The 23,857-nt window shown below is 35.2% G+C and overlaps 4 protein-coding genes across 9 annotated transcripts; 2 read left to right on the top strand and 2 right to left on the bottom strand.

Moving 5' to 3' along the window:
• Positions 1 to 5,085: 5,085 nt before the first annotated feature.
• On the top strand, positions 5,086 to 8,662 carry LOC142546813 (UTP:RNA uridylyltransferase 1-like). Of its 2 annotated transcripts, none has more exons than XM_075654735.1 (6): positions 5,086 to 6,266; positions 6,641 to 7,009; positions 7,129 to 7,352; positions 7,443 to 7,506; positions 7,921 to 8,117; positions 8,361 to 8,662. In XM_075654735.1, exons 1-6 carry the CDS (start codon positions 5,136 to 5,138, stop codon positions 8,566 to 8,568), a joined length of 2,193 nt encoding a protein of 730 aa, XP_075510850.1. In that variant the 5' UTR covers positions 5,086 to 5,135; the 3' UTR covers positions 8,569 to 8,662. The 2 variants fall into 2 exon arrangements, with proteins under 2 accessions (XP_075510850.1, XP_075510851.1); XM_075654736.1 differs by having other exon boundaries at positions 7,921 to 8,165; positions 8,361 to 8,554.
• A 1,074-nt stretch (positions 8,663 to 9,736) lies between these two features.
• LOC142546812 (peroxisome biogenesis protein 16-like) lies at positions 9,737 to 13,848 on the bottom strand. 2 transcript variants are annotated; one of them, XM_075654733.1, is made up of 9 exons: positions 13,757 to 13,848; positions 13,409 to 13,673; positions 12,534 to 12,591; positions 11,608 to 11,824; positions 11,212 to 11,513; positions 10,865 to 11,121; positions 10,247 to 10,314; positions 10,088 to 10,149; positions 9,737 to 10,005 (listed from the first exon to the last, which is right to left on the bottom strand). In XM_075654733.1, the coding sequence occupies exons 2-9, from the start codon at positions 13,475 to 13,477 to the stop codon at positions 9,944 to 9,946; spliced, it is 1,095 nt and encodes a 364-aa protein (XP_075510848.1). In that variant the 5' UTR covers positions 13,478 to 13,673; positions 13,757 to 13,848; the 3' UTR covers positions 9,737 to 9,943. The 2 variants fall into 2 exon arrangements, with proteins under 2 accessions (XP_075510848.1, XP_075510849.1); XM_075654734.1 differs by lacking the exon at positions 13,757 to 13,848 and having other exon boundaries at positions 12,518 to 12,591; positions 13,409 to 13,726.
• Positions 13,849 to 15,315: 1,467 nt separating this feature from the next.
• Positions 15,316 to 21,780, top strand: LOC142546810 (ribosomal lysine N-methyltransferase set10-like). Of its 4 annotated transcripts, none has more exons than XR_012820519.1 (16): positions 15,316 to 15,444; positions 15,559 to 15,649; positions 16,229 to 16,403; positions 16,525 to 16,630; positions 16,855 to 16,937; positions 17,586 to 17,621; positions 17,707 to 17,893; positions 17,994 to 18,096; positions 18,401 to 18,481; positions 18,825 to 18,889; positions 19,481 to 19,537; positions 19,662 to 19,733; positions 19,955 to 20,200; positions 20,609 to 20,717; positions 21,283 to 21,378; positions 21,508 to 21,638. XR_012820519.1 is itself a non-coding variant. In XM_075654729.1 (16 exons), exons 1-16 carry the CDS (start codon positions 15,391 to 15,393, stop codon positions 21,644 to 21,646), a joined length of 1,707 nt encoding a protein of 568 aa, XP_075510844.1. In that variant the 5' UTR covers positions 15,316 to 15,390; the 3' UTR covers positions 21,647 to 21,780. The 4 variants fall into 4 exon arrangements, 2 of the variants coding, with proteins under 2 accessions (XP_075510844.1, XP_075510845.1); XR_012820520.1 differs by lacking the exon at positions 21,508 to 21,638 and adding an exon at positions 20,801 to 20,853; XM_075654729.1 differs by having other exon boundaries at positions 20,602 to 20,717; positions 21,508 to 21,780.
• A 125-nt stretch (positions 21,781 to 21,905) lies between these two features.
• Positions 21,906 to 23,008, bottom strand: LOC142546811 (uncharacterized). The gene is made up of 3 exons (XM_075654731.1): positions 22,701 to 23,008; positions 22,387 to 22,598; positions 21,906 to 22,307 (listed from the first exon to the last, which is right to left on the bottom strand). The coding sequence occupies exons 1-3, from the start codon at positions 22,885 to 22,887 to the stop codon at positions 21,924 to 21,926; spliced, it is 783 nt and encodes a 260-aa protein (XP_075510846.1). The 5' UTR covers positions 22,888 to 23,008; the 3' UTR covers positions 21,906 to 21,923.
• Positions 23,009 to 23,857: the final 849 nt, after the last annotated feature.

Below are 23,857 nucleotides of genomic sequence, written 5' to 3'. Positions count from 1 at the left end.
AATAAAATTATTCTTGGAAATATAATACAACACTCTTTTATGTGATTATCCTAATTTGATCAACGGTCCATATTTTAGCCAAATTTCTTTTACATGTGATTAGTCGTTAGATCTTGCATCAGACAGTAGTATGCTGATGTTAGTTATTATCATCAAATGAGCATTTCTATTCTACCTACCATCCACTAATAATGATTAAATGATTCGATTATTTTATTGAACAAAAAGCAATAAACAATAAAACCAACACTCAAAAATAATATTTACCATAGATAATTGAAGTCTCAAACATCACAAGTAAGAACAGTCAACGACGTCAATTTTGTATATGATAAAATACGAAACAAACAATATGCTCTTGCTAAAAAAACAAAAACAAAAAATATGTTAATGAAAGTATAAATATAATTTATATAAAAGCAAAGAAAAAGTAAATCAAAAAATGTGAGACACCGAGAATAAACAATAGTACGATAATTTTTAAAATAGTTTTGATGGCATTTTTGTAAGAATATTTATTTTGATGACATTTTTGTAAATAAATTGAAAAATAATGCATTAATTTTAAGGACAAAATGGTAATTAGTGACACATGTTATGGTTTTTAGCATAATTATCTGAGTATTAGTCCAAATGAAATGAGACCAATTTCATTAGAAAGCTAATACATAGCACTAAAACTTTCATGTTTTGAGTTTTGAAAATTTTGATCATTTGACTTGTCCAAAAAAAAATACCGGTGTTAAAATGTTAAATAGTATATATTATATTATATTATATTATTTTATTAATATAATATAATATAATTTTTTTGAAAAAACTGAACATTGAAGCGGTGGAATTGAATTTACAATTCCACCACATCATACTTCTCTCGACAGAGAGGTGATAGTGAGAGACGAGAAAAACGGGGATACATTTTTTATTTTTTTTTTCGATCTTACGATTTATCGGTTTATCCAATCGATGAACCGACTTCAATTATGAGATCGTTAACACGAGGTCTTCGATTTTAGGTATAAATTTTATATTTTGATGATGTTTGAAATTCGTCGATTTTTGGAATAAATCCGATAAATTGTTAAATCATACAGAAATTGAAGATTGTTGAATAGCGTATGATTTTAACGAAGAAGAGATGATTATAGTGATGCCATTTTGAATTATTCCCAATTTATTATAATTAAGGAATTTTAATCGTATTGTTGACTTTGAATGATGCTATTGATTGAAATGAATATGTTATTGATGTAGATAGATTATTATTTGATATCTTCAAGCTACATCGACTGGAACGAAAAATTGAGTTATGTTGCAACTCGGGTAACATACGACATGTATATGTATTATATGATATATGTTTGAATGATTGGATTGAGAATACATATCTATATGCCTTATTTGTTGAGTTTATGTGACATACATGACATGCACGTTGAGCTATGATCCTTGGATACCCTGATATGATTGGATTTGATTCTGGGTTTGTGAACACGGTGCTATGTTTGGCATTATGTGGCCTTTTAAAGCATAGTCATTAGTGGCCCCGTTGATTGATTGAGATTTGAGATTTGATAGCGCTTTGTCGACGTTATCATACGAGCATCCCTAATTGAGGTCGGTGTGCCAGCTCGAGCATTGATTTGATAGCGATTCGATTGATTCTGATATATGCTCAGTGGATGAGCATTTGATCTGATACCTCCACGACATACATGCATTTCATATCATATATCATTGTTTAGATAATTGTGGTTGTTTCAGACTGAGCTTTGCTCACTCCAGAGGGGGCTGTTGTTGTCTTTATATGTGGACAATGACAGGTACTCCAGGATATCAGGAGGCCGGAGAGGGTGCTTCTGGAGGGAGTCTGTAATGCCTGAAGTAATATCACAAGTTGTTGATTTAGTAATATGAGATTACTAAATAATTAATGATTTTTAAAGAATGAAATATGACATATTTTGGTACATATGAAGTCCAAATGATTTTAAATTTGGATATAACGTAGAAAACACAAAGATATAAAGTTTCATGTTTTGAGCTTTGGAAAATTTTATCGTTTGACTGGTCCAAATGGATATACCGGTGTTAAAATGTTAAATATTATATATTATATTATATTAAAAAAAAAAAGATTGAGACAGTGGAATTACCGTACTGTTCAAAAGAAATGAATAGATACAGTATCGAAGAGAGAGAAGAATATAGGGTTTGTGATTTTCTTTTTCGATCTTGCGATTTATCGGTTTATCCAATCGACGAACCGACTTCAGTTCTGGGATCGTTGACACGAGGCCTTCGATTTGAGGTATAAATTTTATATTTTTGGTGATGTTTGAAATTCGTCGATTTCTGGAATAAATCCAATAAATTGTTAAATCATACTGAAATTGAAGATTGTTGAGTAGTGTATGATTTTAACGAAGTAGAGAAGATTATTGTGTTGTTGTTTTGAATTATTCCTAATTTACTATAATTAGGGATTTTTAATCGTTGAATTGAGATTGGAGAGTTGTTTGTCAGTTGTTATTAATTCTGATTATATATTCGGAGTCTACGAAGTATAGGCTACACGTTGATATAAAGTTTTCGTAATTTGACGGATGTTGTAAAATAGCCTATTATTTGATGTTAAATTAATTAGGGTGTATTTGATGGTAATATTGTGAATTAAATACACTAGAATATTAAATTGTTGAACAATACGAATTTATAATCGAGTTTTATATTTTGTTGAATTAATTGTTGTTGGGCTATTTGATGTTATATATTGAGGCTGTTATAACTGTGTTGATACGGTGACAATGATCTGATATTTATTGTTGAATTATTTAGATACATCACAAGCCTCAGGATCAAAGAAATAGCCATATTGTATATATACTCGATTATCAGGTACGTGTTGACGTACGAGCATATGTTGTTATTGTTTAGTATTGATGAATACTATTGTGTTGAACGACGATAAATCACTGGATTTGGTGATTTGGTATTATATTTGTTGTTTATTATTGTTGATGTTGTTGGTTATCGTTGTTGGGAGACGTCTCGTTGATGTTGTCTCGTTGATGTTGTCACGTTGATGTTGTTCGTTCAACGATATTGCTGTCGCCGGTGTTGGGGTGCGACGTATCGTGGATGTTGTTATTCGTTCGACGATATTGCTGTCGCCGGTGTTGGGGTGCGACGTATCGTCGATGTTGTTGTTCGTTCGACGATATTGCTGTCGCCGGTGTTGGGGTGCGACGTATCGTCGATGTTGTTGCATTGTGATGTTGTTGAGGATTGTTGTTGGCTGATTGTCCAGAAACGGCAAAGGGGGTATTTCTATTATGATTTCAGTTATATTTTATGTTGTTAATATAACTGTTATGTATTACGATGATGATTGTTGTATATGCTCACCCTTTGAGGGCTGTTTCTGTTGGGCAGGTTACAGGACTATGCGTGAGACATGATAGTGGTGAAGGACTAGGTGTGTCTAGTCAAACAATCTTGTAGTTGATAGTAGATAGAGAAGTATAGCTTATTGTCTTATTTGAGTTGTATGTGTGTATTTATTATACTGTTTCTGCTACACTGACGTAGATAGTGGGGTGATTGCACTATTTTGTCGTATATGCATTATATTATTACGTCGTCGAAAAGAAAAAATTTTTATGCATATGACGTCACATGTTGTATGATTAAGTGGCGAGGTTTGGGGCGCCACAGAGTCACGGTTGAGCTGAGATTTTATGTTTTTCCAAGTGTATATATGTATCTATATACCGGGACATGTCCAGATGATATGAGTTGTTTGTATGTGGTTGGCTTTGATTACGTGTGGGCATGTTTTATGATATGAGATGAAATACTATTTTTAGTATTCAAATAAGATATTTTGGGCTCATTATAAAAAAAATTTAAACTCGTTTTCCGCTGTAATTAATTAACCCTAATCAAATTACATTGTAATAACGATTAGGAGCTAAGAGCCCCACACGAAATGAGGCTTATGATAAGTATAGTCTTCTTTTAAAACATATATATCTCCTTTGGTATGTGTTTTGGTAATCAAAATTTTATTTTCCAAGATGCAATAGCGGCAGTAGCATAAATCAATACGCCGACGAACTGAATCAGAACCTGAATTTTATTAACTAATCACACAAAACCACAAGCAACTTGCGCAGAGCGAGAGCAAAAAAAAAGAAAGTAAGAACGGGAGATTAATAATTTTGTCTAATGTGTTCTAGAGTTTGGGCCAACCTCTATATAGGCAGTCCCATGTGAAGCACCAATGGAGAGACTTCTCACAGGATATGTGAAAGGTTTATCTTCTGGAAAAAATAAAATAAATAGGAAAATGTTGACATTCGACGCACTAGGTTGCGTCCATACGCTTGCAGACAAGTCAAGTTTTTTCATTGCAAATCGAGCCCTTGATTTGCATCCATGTGCATGTGCACGAGAGAAAATCTTTTGACCAATAATTCTTATATTTTTATAAAATGTAACTCAATATAAGCTCACTTATATTACTTTTATTATCTTACGTGAGACAAAATCATCATTTCTTAATTTTCATTCACACAAATAGAAAACTCATCAACAGACACATTTCATAATATACAACGTTAAAAATATATTTCGATGAAAATTCAAATAAATATCTAAAGATTACGTTTTTTATCCAAGAATCCCTAGCATCGATTTCAATTATTTATGATTAGATCTCTTGTGAGACGGTCTCACGAATCTTTATCTGTGAGACGGGTTAACCCTACTGATATTTACAATAAAAAATAATATTATTAGCATAAAAAGTAATAATTTTTCATGGATGACCCAAATAAGAGATCCGTCTCACAAAATACGACTCGTGAGACCGTCTCACACAAGTTTTTATCATTATCTACATGATTTAGAATCCTAGTTCAATTACAATTAGGATTCTACAAAAATTATAAATAAAATAAGATATTATAAGATTTGATAAATAAATTTTTTAGAATTTTTAATAAATTAAACTTGTTATATAAATTTGATTGGATATATCATTGGTCAACGCAATAATAGTCGTAAAAAGACAATAAATTTAAATAGACGCTGACGATTGAATCCTAAACCCAAAAATACTATTTCTCCACATGAACAGAGGCGATACGCCGCCGCCGGCTCAGCCCGTGAATGGCGGCGAGTTTCTCCTCCAACTCCTCCGTAAGCCATTGAATTCTCACGCGCCAACTCACGTGCTTCCGCAGTCTTCACAAGCCTTCTCGCTTGACCCGGCTGTCGCGTCTGTGGGTTCTACAATACCGGCCTTTGCGCTACCTCAGCCGCCGTATGGCGGAGATTTCCCCTATCGTCCATGGGGTAACAATCCACCGCCACCTTTTGCTCCACACAATTTCTTCCCACAAAACCCTAACGCACACACTGTTTTAAACCCTGATTTAATGTCTCTAACTCGGAGAGACAATCAGTCTACGGATCAGCATGGTGTGCAGTTGAATCGTTCATTGCACGGCGAGGATATGAGTAGGTTAGGGTTTACTATTGGCAATTCAAAACATGCCTCAGCTTATCAGCCAGAGCAAAATTTAATTTTTGGGTCTGTAAATCCCCATATCCTACGTAATGGTGCCAGTTTGGGAGGGAATGTTATGAATGAAAGCTTTGCTCAAAGGGGAAAACTTGGAAACTCATATTTGATGGAGGGTTTTGGGATGGATAGAAGATCAAATGAGTTTATTGGAAATTCAGTCGAAACCAATGGGAAGCAACATGCAAATTCTAATGGATGGAGGGATTTCGAGAAAGAAAGAAGAAATTATGGTAATAACAAGGGGAAGCAAAGTTATAATGGAAATTATAGGGCAACGGCTCCACAGCCGCAAGGATTTTCGAGTAAGGTGCGGGATGTGAGAAACTGGGAGCATGGAAATAACACTTTTGACCATAATGGGGTTAAGGGTAAGGGCAGTTTGGGTGGTTTAAATGAGAATGATAAATTTAGCCATCAACTTGATTCCCCTGGATTACCGTCTGGAAGCAATTTTCACTCTGTTCCAGTTTCTAATATTGAGGAGTCAATGATGGGGCTTCATAAAGATGATGCTAATGATCAGGAAGAATCGAGGAACGGTGGGTGGGTTAAGGTGAGTAAGGATCAGAGGAGGAGCGAGTTGGATGATTTGGAGGATCAGCTTGTAAGTTCTCTGGGACTTGGGGATGAGTCTGATGAGAAGAGTGACAAAACAACTTACATCCGTGACAAGGTAATGTTTTATTTGCTTGTGCTTACATTTTGAGTATGGACGGATATCAATGGTTTGTCTTTCTTTTCTTTGAATGCTGTTTCTAGTGTTCATAAATCATAACTGAAACACAAGCAAACGTATTTTTTTGTCATTAAATTTTGTTATACCATAACATTTCAATTATTGCCAGTTTTTTTTTTGGTTGGTGTATAATGTTTCTTCTGGTCAGAACCCCAACAGGTTCATTACTATATGAGACCGCAGAAATAAGTTTCTATGATATTTTTTCTAGAGCTTTCAAAGATTATAGTTGTGTATGGCCAGTATGGGGAACTATCCCAGATGCTGAAACTTCCCTTTCTTGCTAACTCACCTTTTCTCCCATTGATCAGGATTATAGATCTGACCAGAGAGGACGGTGGATAATGGCTCAGAGAATGAGAAATCAGAAAAGGCTGACCGCATGTCGAAATGACATAAACAGGCTGAATGTTCCACTTATAGCTCTTTATGAATCATTAATCCCAGCTGAGGAAGAAAAGGTCAAGCAAAAGCAATTGTTGACAGTATTGGAGTACCTTGTAAGTAAGGAATGGCCAGAGGCTCGATTATATCTTTATGGATCATGTGCCAACTCATTTGGATTTTCAAAAAGTGATCTTGATATTTGCCTTGCAATGGAAGACGAGAATGTTGACAAATGTGAGATCTTGTTGAAATTGGCTGATATTTTGAAGTCTGACCATTTTCTTAATGTACAGGTCAATGATCTCCCCCCTTCTATTTTACTTAGATTTTGTTATGGATGCAATTTTCTAGTAAATGGGGGTCTTATCCTTGGATAAGTGTCTTAGTTTTGCGATCCGTGTATTATATCCAGGCACTTACCCGTGCTAGAGTCCCTATAGTTAAGATGATGGATCCAGACACTGGTATTTCATGTGACATTTGTGTGAACAACGTTCTGGCAGTTGTTAACACGAAGCTGCTTCGAGATTATGCTCACATAGATGATAGACTCCGACAGCTGGCTTTCATTGTGAAACATTGGGCTAAATCACGTGCAGTCAATGAAACATACCAAGGAACGCTGTCGAGTTATGCGTGAGTCACCTTTGACTACCTCAATAACCTTCATTTTCTGCCTTCACCTGCCTTTCGTGTTTGACTAATTCCCTGAGTATATTTTATCAGGTATGTGTTGATGTGCATTCATTTCTTACAACAGCGAAGGCCTGCTATCCTCCCGTGCTTGCAGGTGTGTGATTTTTGATTGCCGTTGTATCCCTCTGTACCTTCAGAAGTGTTTTGTTTCTATTCATGCCTTCGAATTTCTGATATCCATTTATATGTGACTCTGGATGATTTGGTTTTTCGTGATGTTTGATATTTTGTTAAGGTAGTCTATGATATTTGTTTGTACAAATATATGCAGTTGCGATCTGGAAATTTCTAGATAATCATTTTGTCGTTAGTACTTGTGCAGCCACATATCTGCATGTTCTTTTCTCTCGTATGATTTTGACAGACTGGCGCCATTCTGGTCATGAGGTGTGAATGGCATATCTTTTGGCTTGAAAATATGCCCCGACTTTCGGTCTGCAATGTGTTGATGATGGCTTGCACATAATATGCCTTTTTTACTCAACTCTCATCTCTTCCAATTTGACAGGCGATGAATTTTACTTATTCTGCTACTGTAAACAATGTTGAATATACTTACTTTGATAAAGTGGAAAACCTTTCCAATTTCGGGGCCCTGAATGGAGAGAGTATTGCGCAGTTGGTGTGGGCCTTTTTCGTTTATTGGGCTTATTGCCATGATTATGCAAATGATGTTATATCGATCCGCATGGGATGCGCTCTGAGGTGAGAAGCACTTTCTAGACCTACACATACTCCATTTAGTTAAAAGAGGTAATTTACTTGCAGAATTGATTGCTTGGCAACATGTTACTTCTTAATATAAGTGCCTCACCAAGTTATATGTTGGTTCAATATGTGATAAATAGGTGGATATCGGATCTGGCCAGACTCTTAATGTCGTGCATGTGAAACCCTGCCCTCTGTCTGTTGTAACAACTGATCATGATTTGTGTTTTTACCTTCCAGCAAGAGAGCTAAAGACTGGACTAGAAGGGTCGGTAATGACCGCCACCTGATATGTATCGAGGATCCTTTCGAGGTATCCCATGATCTTGGTAGAGTTGTGGACAAGTACAGCATTAGAGTACTGCGGGAAGAGTTCGAACGAGCTGCACAAATAATGCAGTATGACTCCAATCCATGCGTGACTTTGTTTGAGCCTTATGTAGGCTAATTAATGTTCCCTAATGTGGTTTGTACTAGATTATTACATAGTAACCGTCCGCAGCTTGTAAATTCCTCGCTTATGATGTATCAAAGTTTCTCTACGTCGTTTGGTTTTCTTGTTTAATGATTATTTGGAAGTTTTAGCCAGTATAGTACACAATTATTTAGAGGATTTTGTGATCTGTGTTATGAACATCATAATAAAAATATCATGAATCATTCACTAAATAGTAATAATATGAAAGATCAAGAAATAACTTGACCAGTAAGGAATCATTCCTTGGGGCATGATTTTCTCTCAATGGGAATGTTTTTTAGCTATCGATCACGATTTCAAGAGAAAATCGTGGAACACTGCTTCTTCCTCCTGATTTCAATATAAAGTCATATTAACTTATAACTAAAATAATAAAGAAATATGTAAGACAAAGTCATAATAACTAGAATTATTTTTTTAGTCGGTACTTTATCCATGAAGAAGTAACGAATAGTATAAAAACATAAAACCTAATTATTTATGTATTAAATAAAATTATACAATTATTAAATAATCACTCAACTGTCTCATTATAAAAAGTCTATAATAACTAATAAACTATACACACGCTGTATGTATAAAATTATAATCGTATTTATATAATATTTTTTAAATTTTATTAATGTTTAGTTTTATCTTTAATTTAATAATAATTGGCAGAAATTAGTGAGAGGTCATAAAACAATTTGAAAAGATAACATTGAAAATAAGTTACAATAACAATATTGAAAAAAATGTTGGGTATGTATTAATTTTGAAAACAAAATATGGTGTTTAAGTGCCAAATTCTTTATATAATAATACAGATGAAGGATCATAGTGCAATTTGAAGGGTTAATATTGAAAATAAGTTGCATTAACAATATTTGACATGATTACGATTTTGAAAATAAAGACGATGGCTTCTACGTATCAAATTCTTTATATAATAGTGTAAAGATATAAGATGATTATATATATTTGTTCCATCAACGTTTACTCAAATTTTACGGAGATTATAGATATAAATATTCATCATCTTATGTCACTAAACATTAGTGTGTTTTCATATATATCATATATCACCCAATCAGATTTTTATTTTACTCCAATCTTTGCTGCATGCAGGTGTAGTAACAGAATAACGACGCGATCCCCAAGAACCAACAGAGAATATAACATTCAACTAATCTACATCGTAAGTTTATGATGATACAACGCAATGAGTTCAGACATTGCTCGAATACACTATTTTGGTGAATATCAATAGCGAAAAGGATCCACAGCCAGATAGATGAGACACTAACCTACGCTTATAATAACCAGCTAGTATATAAATGAAAAGAACTCTGGGGAAAATTTGATCTCATGATCCAGACATGTAAGTGTATCGTGTCTGGGCTCCGACAAGAAGTTCAACAAGTTTCTCTGCATGTCAAGGAAATATTCAAACCATGTTTTTTTTTTAAAAAAATTCAGCATTTGCAGAAACTGTAATCACCAAGCATACCAGTAAGAAGGCCAATGATGGGAACCGGTTCTAGTAGCTTTTGAGCGCCAGCGAGTCTTTGGCTGAAGGATTTAAAGAGCATTAATGTAATTTTTGGGGGTGAATGAGACGGGGCGAAAAAGAAAATACGAAGAAAAATTCCATGGCTCGCCGTGTTACCTGGTATATTTTGTGAAAAAAGGTTCTCTCATGAGATAAAGCGCCCATAGCAGCCTCCTCCTTTTCAACTGCACCCATTTTCAGAAGTAGTAAATTTAGCACTTTTCGTTACAAAGGTTGCAGTACATTTCATCTCTAGCCACTCGATATCATTTTCAAAACATGGGAAAATCACATCACATTTAATCTCAACATGATGCAAATTGTCTTAGTTTATACAAACCCAAACTGAACGCAAGAGAAGAGTCAAATTCAAAAGACTAGTCTATCAATTCGGAGAGCCATCAAACTTACAAGTTGCTCCATAGCGTCTGCTTGGAATCATAGCATATTGGAAAGGAATGTGAAATCAGTTTATATTAGAAGGGGACTACTATATATGTATCTTGAATGCTAAAGCGTGGGACAAATAACAACTTATATAAATTTATCAACCAAAGAATCTCACTTTTGCGCTAGAGTCGCACATTCTTTCTTCACTCTTCCATTTAGATTGTTAAGAAAAAGAAAAACAAGGAAAACTTTTTTCTATGAGGTCACTTATTCGCATAATAGAGATAGACAAACTAAAGAAAAAAGAAAAAAGAAAAACCACATCAACAAAAATGAAAATCTAACCTCATTATTTTCGAGGTTGGAAAAATGAAAACCCTTGCTATTGTGCCACAAAACCGATACCATTGAACTACTGCCATTTCCAATGACGTCCACTACCAACGAAGCAAGCCAAGGGAGCCATGATCGCACCCCATACTTTCTTATTAACAGTACATAAATGAGAGGTCTTAAGATAAACAATACTTCTCCCATAAAAAACAAGCAAGGAGCACCCTTATCGGACAAGGTCGTGTAGAGAGCAGTCTCTGGCACTGCTGCTGAGATGAAATAAAAACACAAATCTAGCTTAAAAGTAGCAAAAAATTAAGCCTGCATCTCGCAAACGAGGGGTATAGGGAAAAAATTACTCGGAGGCTCCAACATCTGCTGCTGGTGCGGAACCCTGTGCAACCACGAGGAGCCAGTAACCGTACGGGCATTTTCGCCGAATCTATTTAATGCAAACAAAGCCCTCCCTTCAAGGTTATATGGATTCTGCCCCTGATTATTGCTTAAAATACCAGAAACCCCGTGCTGGCCAGGCTTGGATGCAAACTCATTTCTGCGGGCATCAAGATCATCAGAATCCCTACCGTCATTCGTACTCTCCCCACCATGCAGAAGCATTTTATATCCGCTCTTTTGCAATTTAGCCAATCTAAGCAATACCCTGTAAGTGATGTTATTAATCAAGAACAGTCAATCAATGGTCATAACTCATAAATGTTAGCTAGAAGAAAGAGCAATAAATACGAGGCCCTTACTTGGTCGCTTCGGTTAGGGCAATGAAATTCCATTTTTTTTCTTCGCCATATAATCGTTGTGCCACAACTTCAACAAGAGTTTCCAAGTCCTTGAGCAAAGTTATGCATAATGAAAATGGGAAAGATGAAGGCTCTCCACACCCCGTACGAGTCCGCACTGGGGTTGTATCGATTATATGTTCATTGAGAGCAGTAATCATGCCCAGAATTGATGTCACTGCAGGGAAAATTACAAAACATGTGACAGAAAACATCAACACCTAAACCAAACATAAGCTAAACTTACAAAAACATTGTAGGCAATCAGGTAAGCGTGTTTTTTTTTAATATTATAATTACATATATAACTGTTGGCTGAATGCTGATTGAGATTAAACCGATTACCAAAATTAGCCTCAAACTACTCGAGTGCGCAACAAAGTAAAGTATGGTAGAAAATAATAGCAACCAAAACAGACCAATTATGAAATCAAGAACTCAACTGTCATATGCTGCCAAGACTATCCATAAAAATCTTGGATTTTTTTATGATGGGAGTGTGGGAATAAAGTCAAATGACATATAGGGATGAGAATAAAAAAACTTAATGATAACATTGATGATATGCAAATTGACTCCATAGGTATGCCAAGCAACAAAATGAACCAAGTTAATCGGGATCATGCTATCAAATATTCACAGAAAAGCGCATGATTTTCCCAAAAAAAAAATTGTAAACATTGTATAATAATGAAGTATATATACTGAATTCAAAACACTGAGACTAGAGTATCCTGAAACTGAAAGAGGAATTATCAACAGATAAAAAAAAGTTGTAAACTCGAAAATAATTTTTGAAGGGCAGGAAAAATAATATAATTAAATGCATAAAAAACACTTCTTTGAGTAGCAACAAGAAAGCCACTGTTACCAAAATTTTACAAAACCTGCTTCTGGTCCAATTTCTGAATCCGAAAACCTCTCAGGAAGAAGCCAGGTTAAACCCTGAAATACCATTCAAACAAGCCCAAGAGAGCGAATTTTCAACAATCTTCAACAGATCAGCTAAAATAGAACGTTTCCAATTAACATGAATGATATGAACAGAAAAAAAAAGCAGTAGAATACATCCCAGATAAGAAAATAAATTGCATACGGGAAATCAAATCAAAAGCCCTGATCAGCTTCCTCAATACATTATAAACATACTGCAAAAAACTAAAGATTCATGGAAGGAAACTTCAATCCTGAGACGCAACACAGATAAAGAAATCCACATATGAGCGTAAGTCCCCAAAAGGAGTTCAACAGGTATATGTGATTACTTCTCGCGAAGTTCACCGCATCTTCTCATGAAGGTCATAGCTATAAGTCAAACTTAAATAGTGACTCATTTTGCTTCGAATTGTCATTTTACCACTTAAACCAGAAATGTGTTTGCGGGCAGGCATGCAGCTACTCATGCATCCACCGAGAAATGCATCTGATCATATGACAAATTATTCTTTAAATCATTATATCGCAACCAACAACTTTTGTTTATTAACTTCAGAGACATCAGGACCTCCACAGTAACCACAGAGCATAAATGCTCCAAAACCCATAAGATTTCTATTTTAGTTAGCTGTATAAAATCTTCAGAAAAACAATTTATGCATTAAACAATCATCATATGCTCGTCACAAAAGGGATAATCCAGCGAGGTTGCCGCCCCTCCAAATTCAAATGACTACACATGTATTCCAAAGAAAAACAACTAAACCAACATAAGCAAAGTTACTCGGGTGGTTAATGAACAAGAGGACAAGTTCAGCAGGCTTACATTAGCTAATGACTCCAAGGAATGCACGTAATCTCGATTCCTCCTAACCCATCTCTTGTAAGAATCCATTTGATTAAAAGATTGATCTCCACCAAGAACAAGCAATTTAAGCTCTGTCCCACCTGATTTTATGCTAATACAATTGCAACCCTAGACACCGCCTAATTGCGGTTCACTCTGAAACCCAGATGAGAACAGTGCTACAAGCGAATCCATTAGTGGGTTTTCTTCGTTGACATTTGTGCGCGATGAACTTGTAAGAAATCTGTGATGTGCAGATATTATCACTTCTGAAATTTTACTCGCTATAAAATAAAATTCAAAATTATCTTTTATCTAAAATCATACCTGGTAAACAAATATATATGGCTCAATAATTTATTTTTGTTTCTAAATTGGCAATTTCAGTTCTTGTAAACCATTGATTTGTGGTTTTGATTCCCATTCCTGGTAATTTTAATTCTAGTTCTCATTTGGTTATAATTTGAATCACCTCAAATATTAAAATCAATAAATAATTAATAGCATATAAAGTCAGTAAAGTTAAATCACTCAATAGGATATAATCACAAAAAGTTTGACCATTCCTAATTTTATAAACTACCATTTAATAGTTTTAAGATTCAATATGATACATTTGTAATATGGTCGACTCCGTGAGAAGTCGACGTTCACGACAGTCTATTTTAGAAAGCTTTCACATATATTTTTTTAGTATTAATTGGATTCATCATGTACCTTAACTCAAGCTATAATTTTTTATCGACACTATTATGATGATAGCTATTTTCTATATCGCTCTTTCTCTACACCACCAATGTTATGTTATAAACTTAACAATGATACCGTCTCAAAAGACTTATCTATTGAATTATATAAGATTCTTGAGTTATAAATCACTCTTTATTAGTTTTAATATTAAATGTGACATATTTGTAACAATTCGTTTTGACACAAATATTTGTGTTGATTACACATATTTATTTCATTCAGTATCATTTTGTCTCAAAAACAAAGGATGATTTGCGATAATAGATCTATATAAAAAAAATTATACAGATCTACAAATGACTCAAGCGAATAGTTATTTTTTATGTAAAAATAATAAATTAACACTACAACACAAAGTCATCGGTTAACTTTAGGAGACCCCAACAGTTATATGTCGGCCCCTGCTAAAAATTTAATGGAGTAGATCTCTCGTAAGACGATCTTATGAATCTTTATTTGTGAGACGAGACAATTCTACTGATATTCACAATAAAAAGTAATACTCTTAGCATAAAAAATAGTACTTTTTTCATGAATGATCCAAATAAGATATCTGTCTCAGAAAATACGATCCGTGAGATCGTCTCACACAAGTTTTTGTCAAATTTAATAGTCGCATAACCACCGGTATTCCGTATATACATGTTTCAATTTCTTAAATTTGGTATATATTTAATCAACCGTGGGATAAATTTTGAACAATGACTTTAATTTTGTTGTACTTTTTCTATAATAAATACAGGAAATTAAACTGGTATTCTAAAAGCAAGTAAATTCAAAACAAAAAAGATGGAGGAAACTTTCATGCACGATGATTTGTAGAAAGACCGGAAGAAACTGAGCAACAGTTCTTCACAGGCCACTCAGTTAAGTTTCCCATATTCAAATGCAAAGTAAACGAAACCTATAAAATTCAATATTCACCAGAAGATCAATATTACAGCTTAAACGGGATGATCTTGATTACAAGCCCCGGAAAAACGTCGTCGGGATCATGGATTGAACTAAATAAATGGATTGGACGTATAATTTTATTGAGATTGATCTGTTGCATAACCCTGCCCTAGATTTTTTATAAAGAAAAAATCATGGTACAACAATAGTATTTCTAAAACCTTGAGTGCCAAAGTGCAATTTTTGAGAAAGCACACATTTATTTAAAATTGTTTAATTATTTATTTTCCTCGGTCCAGAGTCGCAAGTACTCAACAATGGAGACGAGTTCAGAAGCAGCAAAGCTCGAGCTTTTTCTTCAGTGGCTAAAGGTACCCTGACATCTCTTCAACCGTTCAATTTTTATATTCTTATTTTTAATTTTGTGCATTTTATTCATAACTATTATTTATTGAAGAAATGTGTCACTTGGCATTTGAATTCAGGTGAATGGAGTGGAGCTACGGGGTTGTGATATCAAATATTGTGGCCCGGACAAAGGTTTTGGCGTTTTCTCATCTGATGTTGCTCCTGATGGTAATTTGGGTTTTAGCGAATTTTAATTAATTTGAATCCAATTCATTGCGGTGCACTTGACACTTGGTCTAGGACTGAGGCACGCAGAAAATCTCTTACATTCGAAAATTAAAATTTCCGACTGGCCGAAACGCACGAATGCATCATGGGATAAAATTATTGGCCATCCGGGGTGATAATATTGAGTATTTACCTTTTTTCTTTGAGTTTCGAAGAATCATGGATAAAAAAAGATTCAAATCTTGGAATCCATCATTACAACCGATTAAAAATGTAGTTCATAAATCAAATGGCAGGCACATGGTAGTTATGATCTTTGCATTGTCGATTTCGGTGTGAGCGTGTAAATGAACAGATATCATAATGTTTGTAGTTGAATGCATAGAATTTGGAGAAATATATAAAATCATCTTTATGGATAAGATATATAGTGTGTTAAAAAAAATTCGGATCTAGTTGCTGAGTGCTCGGCATGCTGAGACAGAAGGCATAACTGGACTAATCTGTTCATGCTTATTTTTTCATTTCGTTGAAAGTCAAGATGAGGTACTTGGGTGATTTTTCTTGCCCTGAATTCAGGAATTCTGCTGGCGGTTCCACTTGATTTAGCAATTACTCCTATGAGGGTACTTCAAGATCCTTTGCTTGGACCTGAATGCAGGGCAATGCTTGATGTAGGGGAGGTAGATGATCGATTGTTGATAATGCTGTTTCTAATGGTGGAGCGTTTACGAAAGAACTCTTATTGGAATCCGTACGTAGGAAAATTTGTCATTTTCTCCTCTCTTCTTCAAGAAGTTGAAAGCTGCTGAAAAAAGTCTTTTATGGTGTGATTTTAATTTGAATGGTGATATTGACTGTGATCCTTATTTTAGGTATCTTGATATGCTTCCTAATACATTCGGAAATCCGCTTTGGTTTTCTGAAGATGACCTTTTGGAGCTGAAGGGAACCACGTTACATCGGGCTACTGAAATGCAGGTTTCATCTTATTCATGCAAGTCATGCAACTGTCTGGCTTTAATTACTTGGATTTTCAAGTATACTTTCCCACCATTATGATACTGAGAACATTCTCAAGTTCAAAAAATTACTTTTTTAAACCTCTCTCCACATGGTCTGTTTTTTTTTTAAAAAAAAATCTTTTGATGTTTTATATTATATACGATTTAGGATAAGAGACTGAAGATAGTTTTGTATTGCAGAAGAAAAAATTAAAGTCTCTATTTGAAGAAAAAGTGAAGAAATTGGTGGAGAAGCTGTTGGCTCATGATGGCAATTTAGGAAGGTGCATTAAAACTCTATAACTTACAAAAAGAATTACGAGGAAACACCATTTTAGCATATAAAATGGAATAACAAAGGATTATGATTTAAAATAGCCTGTTCTGTTAGCAAATTAGAGGTAAAACTCACTTACTAGTAAACCAAATAAGCATTTGTTGGATAACCCTTGGCACCTAGGGAAAGTGAAGGAATACATCACCTTTGTAAATAAGAAACCGTAAGGGTCAGAAATATAAGCATAAATTCCACATTAAGTTAATGAATGGGAGAGAGAAACAAACCACATGAGCCCAAATACCAACTTGAATAACCCGTTTAAAATTATCTAAACACAAATCAAATTTAAGTGATCCTATGTCGAGTTTAAAGAGGGTTAAAAAACCAATGGTGTTGATGAGGCGAATTTGTTAAGCTTCTTAACTGTGTGAGTTATTGAAGGACAAGCTGATCATAATTAGAATGTGGGGAAAAATCAATTGGATATTGGGGAAGAATTTTTTGCTATATGATGGTTCTTTAACCGTGGTGCTTGAATTATACTAGTGCGTTCTACACTTTTGTACTAATGAAGTATTTATGTTTTTTCAAGTTGTGTACTAAGCTGTTAGATTCGTCAAACATTGCTCACAATTTTCAATCTTTTTTGCAGTTTAGGCAGTGAAGTGATATTTGAAGAGTTCCTTTGGTACTATTTCCTCAGCTTGCTTGTAACAACACGATCAAAATTCCTGTTATAGGCTACTGATATTGCACACGAGATGTCTTTGCAGGGCAAATTCTATATTTTGGGCAAGGGCATTAAATATTCCCTTTCCATGTTCATATGTGTTTCCAAGAGTTTCAGAAGAGCAAGAAAAAACAAGCGAAGAGCAAGAAAAAACAAGCAGCATGAGACCCGCTGCACCTTCTGATTATGTTTCTGTTAAGTTGGTTAATATGGAAACTGGAAAAAGTGAGGTTGCTCTTTCCAACTGTATACGATCTTTGTAAATTTTCTTCTCATTCATAATGAAAATATATCAGAGTTGGCCTTCTCGTAATTAAATCAGATTTCCAGGTAAATGACTCTGCTATCCAAGTTTCCGCAGTTGCTTCCACTTTAGAAGTTGAGAATATATGGGTTGAGGGTCTTGTCCCCGGCATTGATTTTTGCAATCATGGTAATATGAGTACTTCAATGATTTTTCCATAATTTGCAGACGGCTAATTGAGACACGTGTCTTTTAAATTTCTGTCTATAAATTTCACATTTCTTCCACATCTGACTACTTTTTTTTAGCTTTCGTAGCTATTTCTTGAAAATTTTATCATTTGTTTATATTAATTTTACTTTCACAATTGAATGTCATATTAAGTGTAAATTTCTTGTTCCTCCTCACCTTATACATCAAGGTAGTATAATTTGGAAATTTCTGATCTTGATTGCTGCTGTTCTTTCTTATTTCTGCGTGCTTGGCTCTGAAGACTTAAAAGCTGCAGCAACTTGGGAAGTTGATGGAACTGGATCAACAACCGGAATTCCCTTTTCCATGTACCTACTTTCAGGTAAGAATCAATGAAAACGAGGATTGATTTTTAGGCTAGTGGTGGTGTTATTTGCATCTTTTTTCTCAATCTAATAAAATTGGAAAAGTCCACTAAATCACTTCAAATTTGTTGTAAAGTCTTTTTTTTACCAAATCGGTCGCTATTATTTGAATTGCTATGTGCAAAATTCTGTCAATTATGATTTTATTATTCATTTTATAATTATTAATGCAGATTGTCACGACCAATTTTTATATCGTTGACATATGGAGCTTTTTTAATTGTGCTGCCTTTATGTAATTTATTTCGACTGTTTTCTTCTCCTGATTTCTTTGTAGCTGATAAAATGACTGTTTTTCAGTTGGGAAAAATCATTTCCAAGTCAAGAATGAGATTTCTATCAGTTATGGTAACAAGGGAAATGAGGTATATTACACTTCTGTGAAGAATTTTCCAGGAGACACTAACTTCGTTTGTGGAGGTTTATTTGAATTGTTTTATGAGAACTGCATACAAACTACAACACTTACCTGATTTCTTCTTCAAGTGGTGAATACAAATTTATTCTCTTTTTTATGGAAATTTAGTAAACAACGCATTCCAACAAGAAATGTTATCTAGTTAGGGAAAGACAGCGTAATTACTTTTGAAAAACCAGATTTGCTATTCACTTCATGGAGTGAAATAACGACTTGAATTTAACTGTATTAATGTACATGACGTTCCTTTCTTTTCTCTTATAAGACTTGAATAGAGAGTTTTGCTGTATTTGTTTTCAATTGGACCTGTAATCTAACCAACTCTGTTAATTTGTGAGGTATCTTGTTCATCAGAGAGGCAATAATTTGTTTAGTATTTCTGATGCTTTCAAAAATGATTGAAAAGAAAATTTTCTTTTGTTTGTTGTGAAATTACATATTTCGAGGTGAATCATCATAAATACAGATGACGACTAGAACAATCAGGAATTTTCTGTTTCTTTTTCAAAATTCCATGATCAATTAGAGTTTGATGCAGGAGTTGCTGTACTTGTATGGATTTGTTATGGAGGATAATCCAGATGACTATCTTATGGTAATTTATCTCCTGAATTTGTTCTTTAATTATTTTCTGTTCTCTGCTGCATATAAAATATAAGTTTTTACTGACAGTAATTGTTATGAATGCTTGATAAAAATCTATATTTTCTATGATGCAGATTCATTATCCTCTGGAAGCTATTTCTGATGTTCCTTTTTCTGAGGCCAAAGGGCAGTTTCTTGAAGCACAGGTCAAGATAGTTTACCAGTTTTTTTCATCTCATATTGACAAGCTCAGCACTGAACAAATTTTTATATGTATAAGAAAGTTGCTAACTATTAAAGATTTTAATTATAAAAGAATGAATTAAACGCACAAATACCGAATTCTAGAAGTAATCAAATCGAATTGACATTCTAAGATTTTACTTCATTAAACGTAGTAGGTTTCTCATTTTTCTTCTTTGTATAGAAATGCGAGTTGAGGTGCCTCTTACCTAGGAGTTTGCTAAACAGTGGTTTTTTCCCTGAAAGTTCATCTGGAGAAGCTAATAGCCAGGAGACAAATGGTCGAGGTTTCCATTATAGTTGGACTGGCGACCGCAGCACGCCCTCTTATGCCAGTAAACTTATTTTTCCTGAAGAGTTTTTGAGTGCCTTGAGGACAATAGGGATGAGAGAGAAAGAGCTTTACGAGGCTTCATCATTACTTGAAGAAGTATGTTTTAAGTTTTGGCTGCATTATTCGTCTTGCTTTGGAAACTATTTGGATGTTAGCTTCAATGAAAAAAGTTGCATCGTTCCAGTAATTTCTCGTGTTAATCTGAATAACATGCACGATGCACACATATACATGTAGTCGTGTGTGCAATTGTTTTATGCCGTGATTTTCATTCTCTCCCTGTGTTATGTTTATTTTTATACTTTCTGTTTTATATCTATTGCCATGATTTTCATTCTCTCGCTGTGTTATGTTTATTTTTATACAAAAAGAAAAGTACTTGGATTGTGAATGATTTTGGCTATATGCCTTCAGAAAAATGTGCCATTATATCTTTATGACTTAGGTTACATGGATTCGATCTTATTGACCTACCGAAATCTACATTTTTCCCAAAGCTTGTAGTTTCTAGAGAAGAGAAACAGCCGTCTGAAATGGATGTTCGAGCAGCAATATGGGAAGCATGCGGGGATTCAAGGGCGTTACAGTTACTTGTTGATCTTCTTAACATGAAGTAGGTTTCTGCCTTTACTCTATTGACTAACCTGGTGCCAATTTAATATAGTTCAATATAGTTCGTGACAACTATGTTTTTAGGTATCAGGTTGAATGTGTATCATTCTAACTTACGAGCCATACAACTGAATCTCGTGAGTTGGTCCTGAGTTCTTTCATAAACTAGATGTTCTAGGGTCGATGTCATTTCCTGTATTTTGTGAAACTTCAAAGCTCGGTTGCCACCTTAATTGTTCGACACAGTTATGCAACATCTCTAAAGGCAATGCAAATTAGTAATTTTCATAAAACACATTACCTGACCACGATCCAATTAAGATATACTGAGTTGAAAGATGTTTCTGCAACATTCCTTGTGAACTTTTTTGCCCTCTTACTTCTGAAGTCTATACTCACTCCATCTATATCCATTACATGATTAGATTGGACTCAAAACTTCTAAACTAAACTTTAAGCAGAACCCCATTAATCAAAGACTGCTCATCCTCCCATAAAAACACCACAGCATGGTGCAAGTTTTTCATTATCATCATGGCATTTACTTGTGTTTTTTGTATGTGAAGGATGCTGGAACTTGAAGAGGGTTCAGGTACGGAAGAAAACGACACCAAGTTGCTCAAGGAAGACGGCATACAAAAAATATCCGAAAGCCAGAAAAGGTATAATAAACAAATTGAAGTTGATAATACGCTTGTGTATTTAGCGCAAGTCCCTTAGACTCGTTCCTACGGCTGGCAAAGTTGATGGCACCGTTTTGTTTTGGTTTTCTGTGGCTATTGTGGTACCAGTGGCCCTGTTGGTTGCCATTCGATGAGCAGAAACAGATGGTGTAGCATCGTGTATAGACGAGGGCAGAAGCAACTGACTCGTAGATTTTTGAAAGAGGCGGAGCATGCATTGGAGTTGGCATTAAACGAAGGCAACTAGATTTCTGTGGATTGGATCAATTTTTGTTCCTTTGTATCGCTTAAAGATGGCAATTTGATAGGATCAAACGAGAGGTCGTCGTCTCTTTTTGTTCATTACTACATATTTTTATATTATTTTATTTAAAGATGATATCCGACAGTAAATCTTATGAAAGAAAGATCGTACAACCTCAAAAATTGAATATTGTAGTGTAAGCCATAATATATGTAGTTGATATTCTTCAGAATATCTCAAGGATTAGCCTCAAGAAAAAAATGATACTCTGAAAACATGTTCAATTTTCCAATCCAGCCACATTCCTAAGTGTCCACCCGATTGCATAAGCGGCGGCACCAGCAATCGCCCCGTTGAAAACAGTGATGCCAGCCGAGACCCAGTAATTCTGGCCAGCGATCTTCGCCTTTGCAATGCCTAAAAGAGCGAGGGCTACAGCCGAAAGAATGCAGGCTCCAATGAACTTAATGTTCTGGTTGTCAGTGAATGGGATGAGGATTATGAATGATAAGATTGGAGCAGACCCAAATATCAGAAACGCCATGAATGTTACGAGGCCGTTCTTCCATGGTTTCTCCGCTTGGTCCGGCGGCAACATCCCTTTCTCCGTCGCCATCTTTTCGCCCACGAGCATGTCTCTGTATTTGCCGAATATGTTGACAACCTTGACACACCAAGAGGGGATTGTTACGTGCAAGAATGAGAAAACGAGGCATGTGCATATATATTATATACGTATATACCGTGTTTGCATCATTAGCATCCATCCCAAGTTCCTGATAGCGGTGGAGCAATTCTTGCTGCTGAAGCCTCCGGTGGTTTTCCACATCCCACTCCGTGAGGGACCTCTCGTTCGCGGCGAGATCTCTCTCAGTGCTGGTCGACATATAATCTCCAAATCCCATCGATATCCCATCTGCCACCAGATTCGCAATTCCCAGAACCAATACATCCACTGCAATATTCGTTAAACAATTACATGGCAATCTCCAGATTAATCGAGAGGAATTGTCAAAAGGGTAAGCTGGAATTAAGCTTGAAGTATGTAAAAAAGTACCAGAAGATAGGCGGCCGGCGGAGATGGAAGAGATGAGAGAGAACGACGTAACAATGGCATCAAGCCCCGCGTACACAATACTCTTGGCAAACTCTCCTTTCCACGGCTCTTTTGGCCGCTCATTCCTTTTCTTACGATCACTCACTTTCCCTCCCAGAAATGGGGCGCTGCTTTCAGGATCAGCCATCGACTGTTCTCGAAAGTCTTCGGTGCTACGAGCGTGCTTGTTAACTTTAATCTGCTTCTTTTGTCAGCGGACTGGAGATGGAATATAAAGATTTGTGCGGATTGATAGAGGGAAAAAAGCCATGCCAGCATGCAGGCCAAGTGTCGATACCCGAGTTGGCTACCGTACCGAACTACGGTATCGTATATCGTACCGAAAATATCGGTATGGAATTTTTCCATATCGATACCGATACCGAAAATTCGGTATACCGATTCGGTATGGAAAAATTTCATACCGGTACCGTACCGACACCGAAAATTTTGTCGGTACACCGAACTTACATTTAAAAAAAAAATAATAATAAAATTTTTTTTTCGGTATTTCAGTCCGATACCGATACCGAAAATTTCGGTACGGTATCACCGAAATGTTCGGTATACCGATTTTTTCGGTAAGTTCGGTATTTTTTCGGTACGGTTTTTCGATATTTCGGTATTTTTTCACACCCCTGAAAGATTTACTAATCTACACGTGTGAGGTTCCTATCTTTATTACGTACATGGCACATATATAGTAGCACTAGCACTTAAATATGCTATGCTTTTCCATTAAACTTTTCGAAATATGTTTTATTGAATTTTTTTCTAGAATATATTGGAACGCTTTTTAACCATAAAATCTCCCAAAACTTAGCAGTGTTAATGTTCAGTTGATTATCTTGTAGGTGTAAGATGGACATATCTAGAATGTTCAAGTTGATGTACTAAGTGATCGTTTAATTTGATCAATATTTTTTCAGACGAGTCTGACATACGTAGCTTTTCAAGTATAGTTTATCGACTACTGTGGTTTGCAGTTTACTCGATGCATACAAAAAAATAGCGACTTGCAAGTTCCTCATCGTATGTAGGTAAGCTAGACTTGCTATCATTCCTTTACAAAGTGTAAGTAGAACAGATACTGTCTTGAATTTAAAATTTTACAAAAA

Source organism: Primulina tabacum, chromosome 5 (assembly GCF_025594145.1).
Source record: "Primulina tabacum isolate GXHZ01 chromosome 5, ASM2559414v2, whole genome shotgun sequence".
Taxonomy (NCBI): domain Eukaryota; kingdom Viridiplantae; phylum Streptophyta; class Magnoliopsida; order Lamiales; family Gesneriaceae; genus Primulina; species Primulina tabacum.
Note: the sequence above shows the minus strand (reverse complement) of the source record. Positions and strands in the feature narration are given on the sequence as shown.

What these genes read in the sequence shown, in the direction of transcription:
- LOC142546813 (XM_075654735.1), top strand. Translation starts at nt 5,136, where the DNA reads ATGAACAGAGGCGATACGCCGCCGCCGGCTCAGCCCGTGAATGGCGGC. An exon ending in CAACTTACATCCGTGACAAG is followed by an intron (nt 6,267 to 6,640) that starts GTAATGTTTTAT and finishes CCCATTGATCAG; the next exon opens with GATTATAGATCTGACCAGAG. An exon ending in ACCATTTTCTTAATGTACAG is followed by an intron (nt 7,010 to 7,128) that starts GTCAATGATCTC and finishes TATTATATCCAG; the next exon opens with GCACTTACCCGTGCTAGAGT.
- LOC142546812 (XM_075654733.1), bottom strand. Translation starts at nt 13,477, where the DNA reads ATGGATTCTTACAAGAGATGGGTTAGGAGGAATCGAGATTACGTGCAT. An exon ending in AGAAATTGGACCAGAAGCAG is followed by an intron (nt 11,825 to 12,533) that starts GTTTTGTAAAAT and finishes TTTTCCCTGCAG; the next exon opens with TGACATCAATTCTGGGCATG. An exon ending in CCAACCTCGAAAATAATGAG is followed by an intron (nt 10,315 to 10,864) that starts GTTAGATTTTCA and finishes AAATGGGTGCAG; the next exon opens with TTGAAAAGGAGGAGGCTGCT.
- LOC142546810 (XM_075654729.1), top strand. Translation starts at nt 15,391, where the DNA reads ATGGAGACGAGTTCAGAAGCAGCAAAGCTCGAGCTTTTTCTTCAGTGG. An exon ending in TTCCATGTACCTACTTTCAG is followed by an intron (nt 18,482 to 18,824) that starts GTAAGAATCAAT and finishes ACTGTTTTTCAG; the next exon opens with TTGGGAAAAATCATTTCCAA. An exon ending in GTTGATCTTCTTAACATGAA is followed by an intron (nt 20,718 to 21,282) that starts GTAGGTTTCTGC and finishes TTGTATGTGAAG; the next exon opens with GATGCTGGAACTTGAAGAGG.
- LOC142546811 (XM_075654731.1), bottom strand. Translation starts at nt 22,887, where the DNA reads ATGGCTGATCCTGAAAGCAGCGCCCCATTTCTGGGAGGGAAAGTGAGT. An exon ending in CGCCGGCCGCCTATCTTCTG is followed by an intron (nt 22,599 to 22,700) that starts GTACTTTTTTAC and finishes CGAATATTGCAG; the next exon opens with TGGATGTATTGGTTCTGGGA. An exon ending in ATGCTAATGATGCAAACACG is followed by an intron (nt 22,308 to 22,386) that starts GTATATACGTAT and finishes TGGTGTGTCAAG; the next exon opens with GTTGTCAACATATTCGGCAA.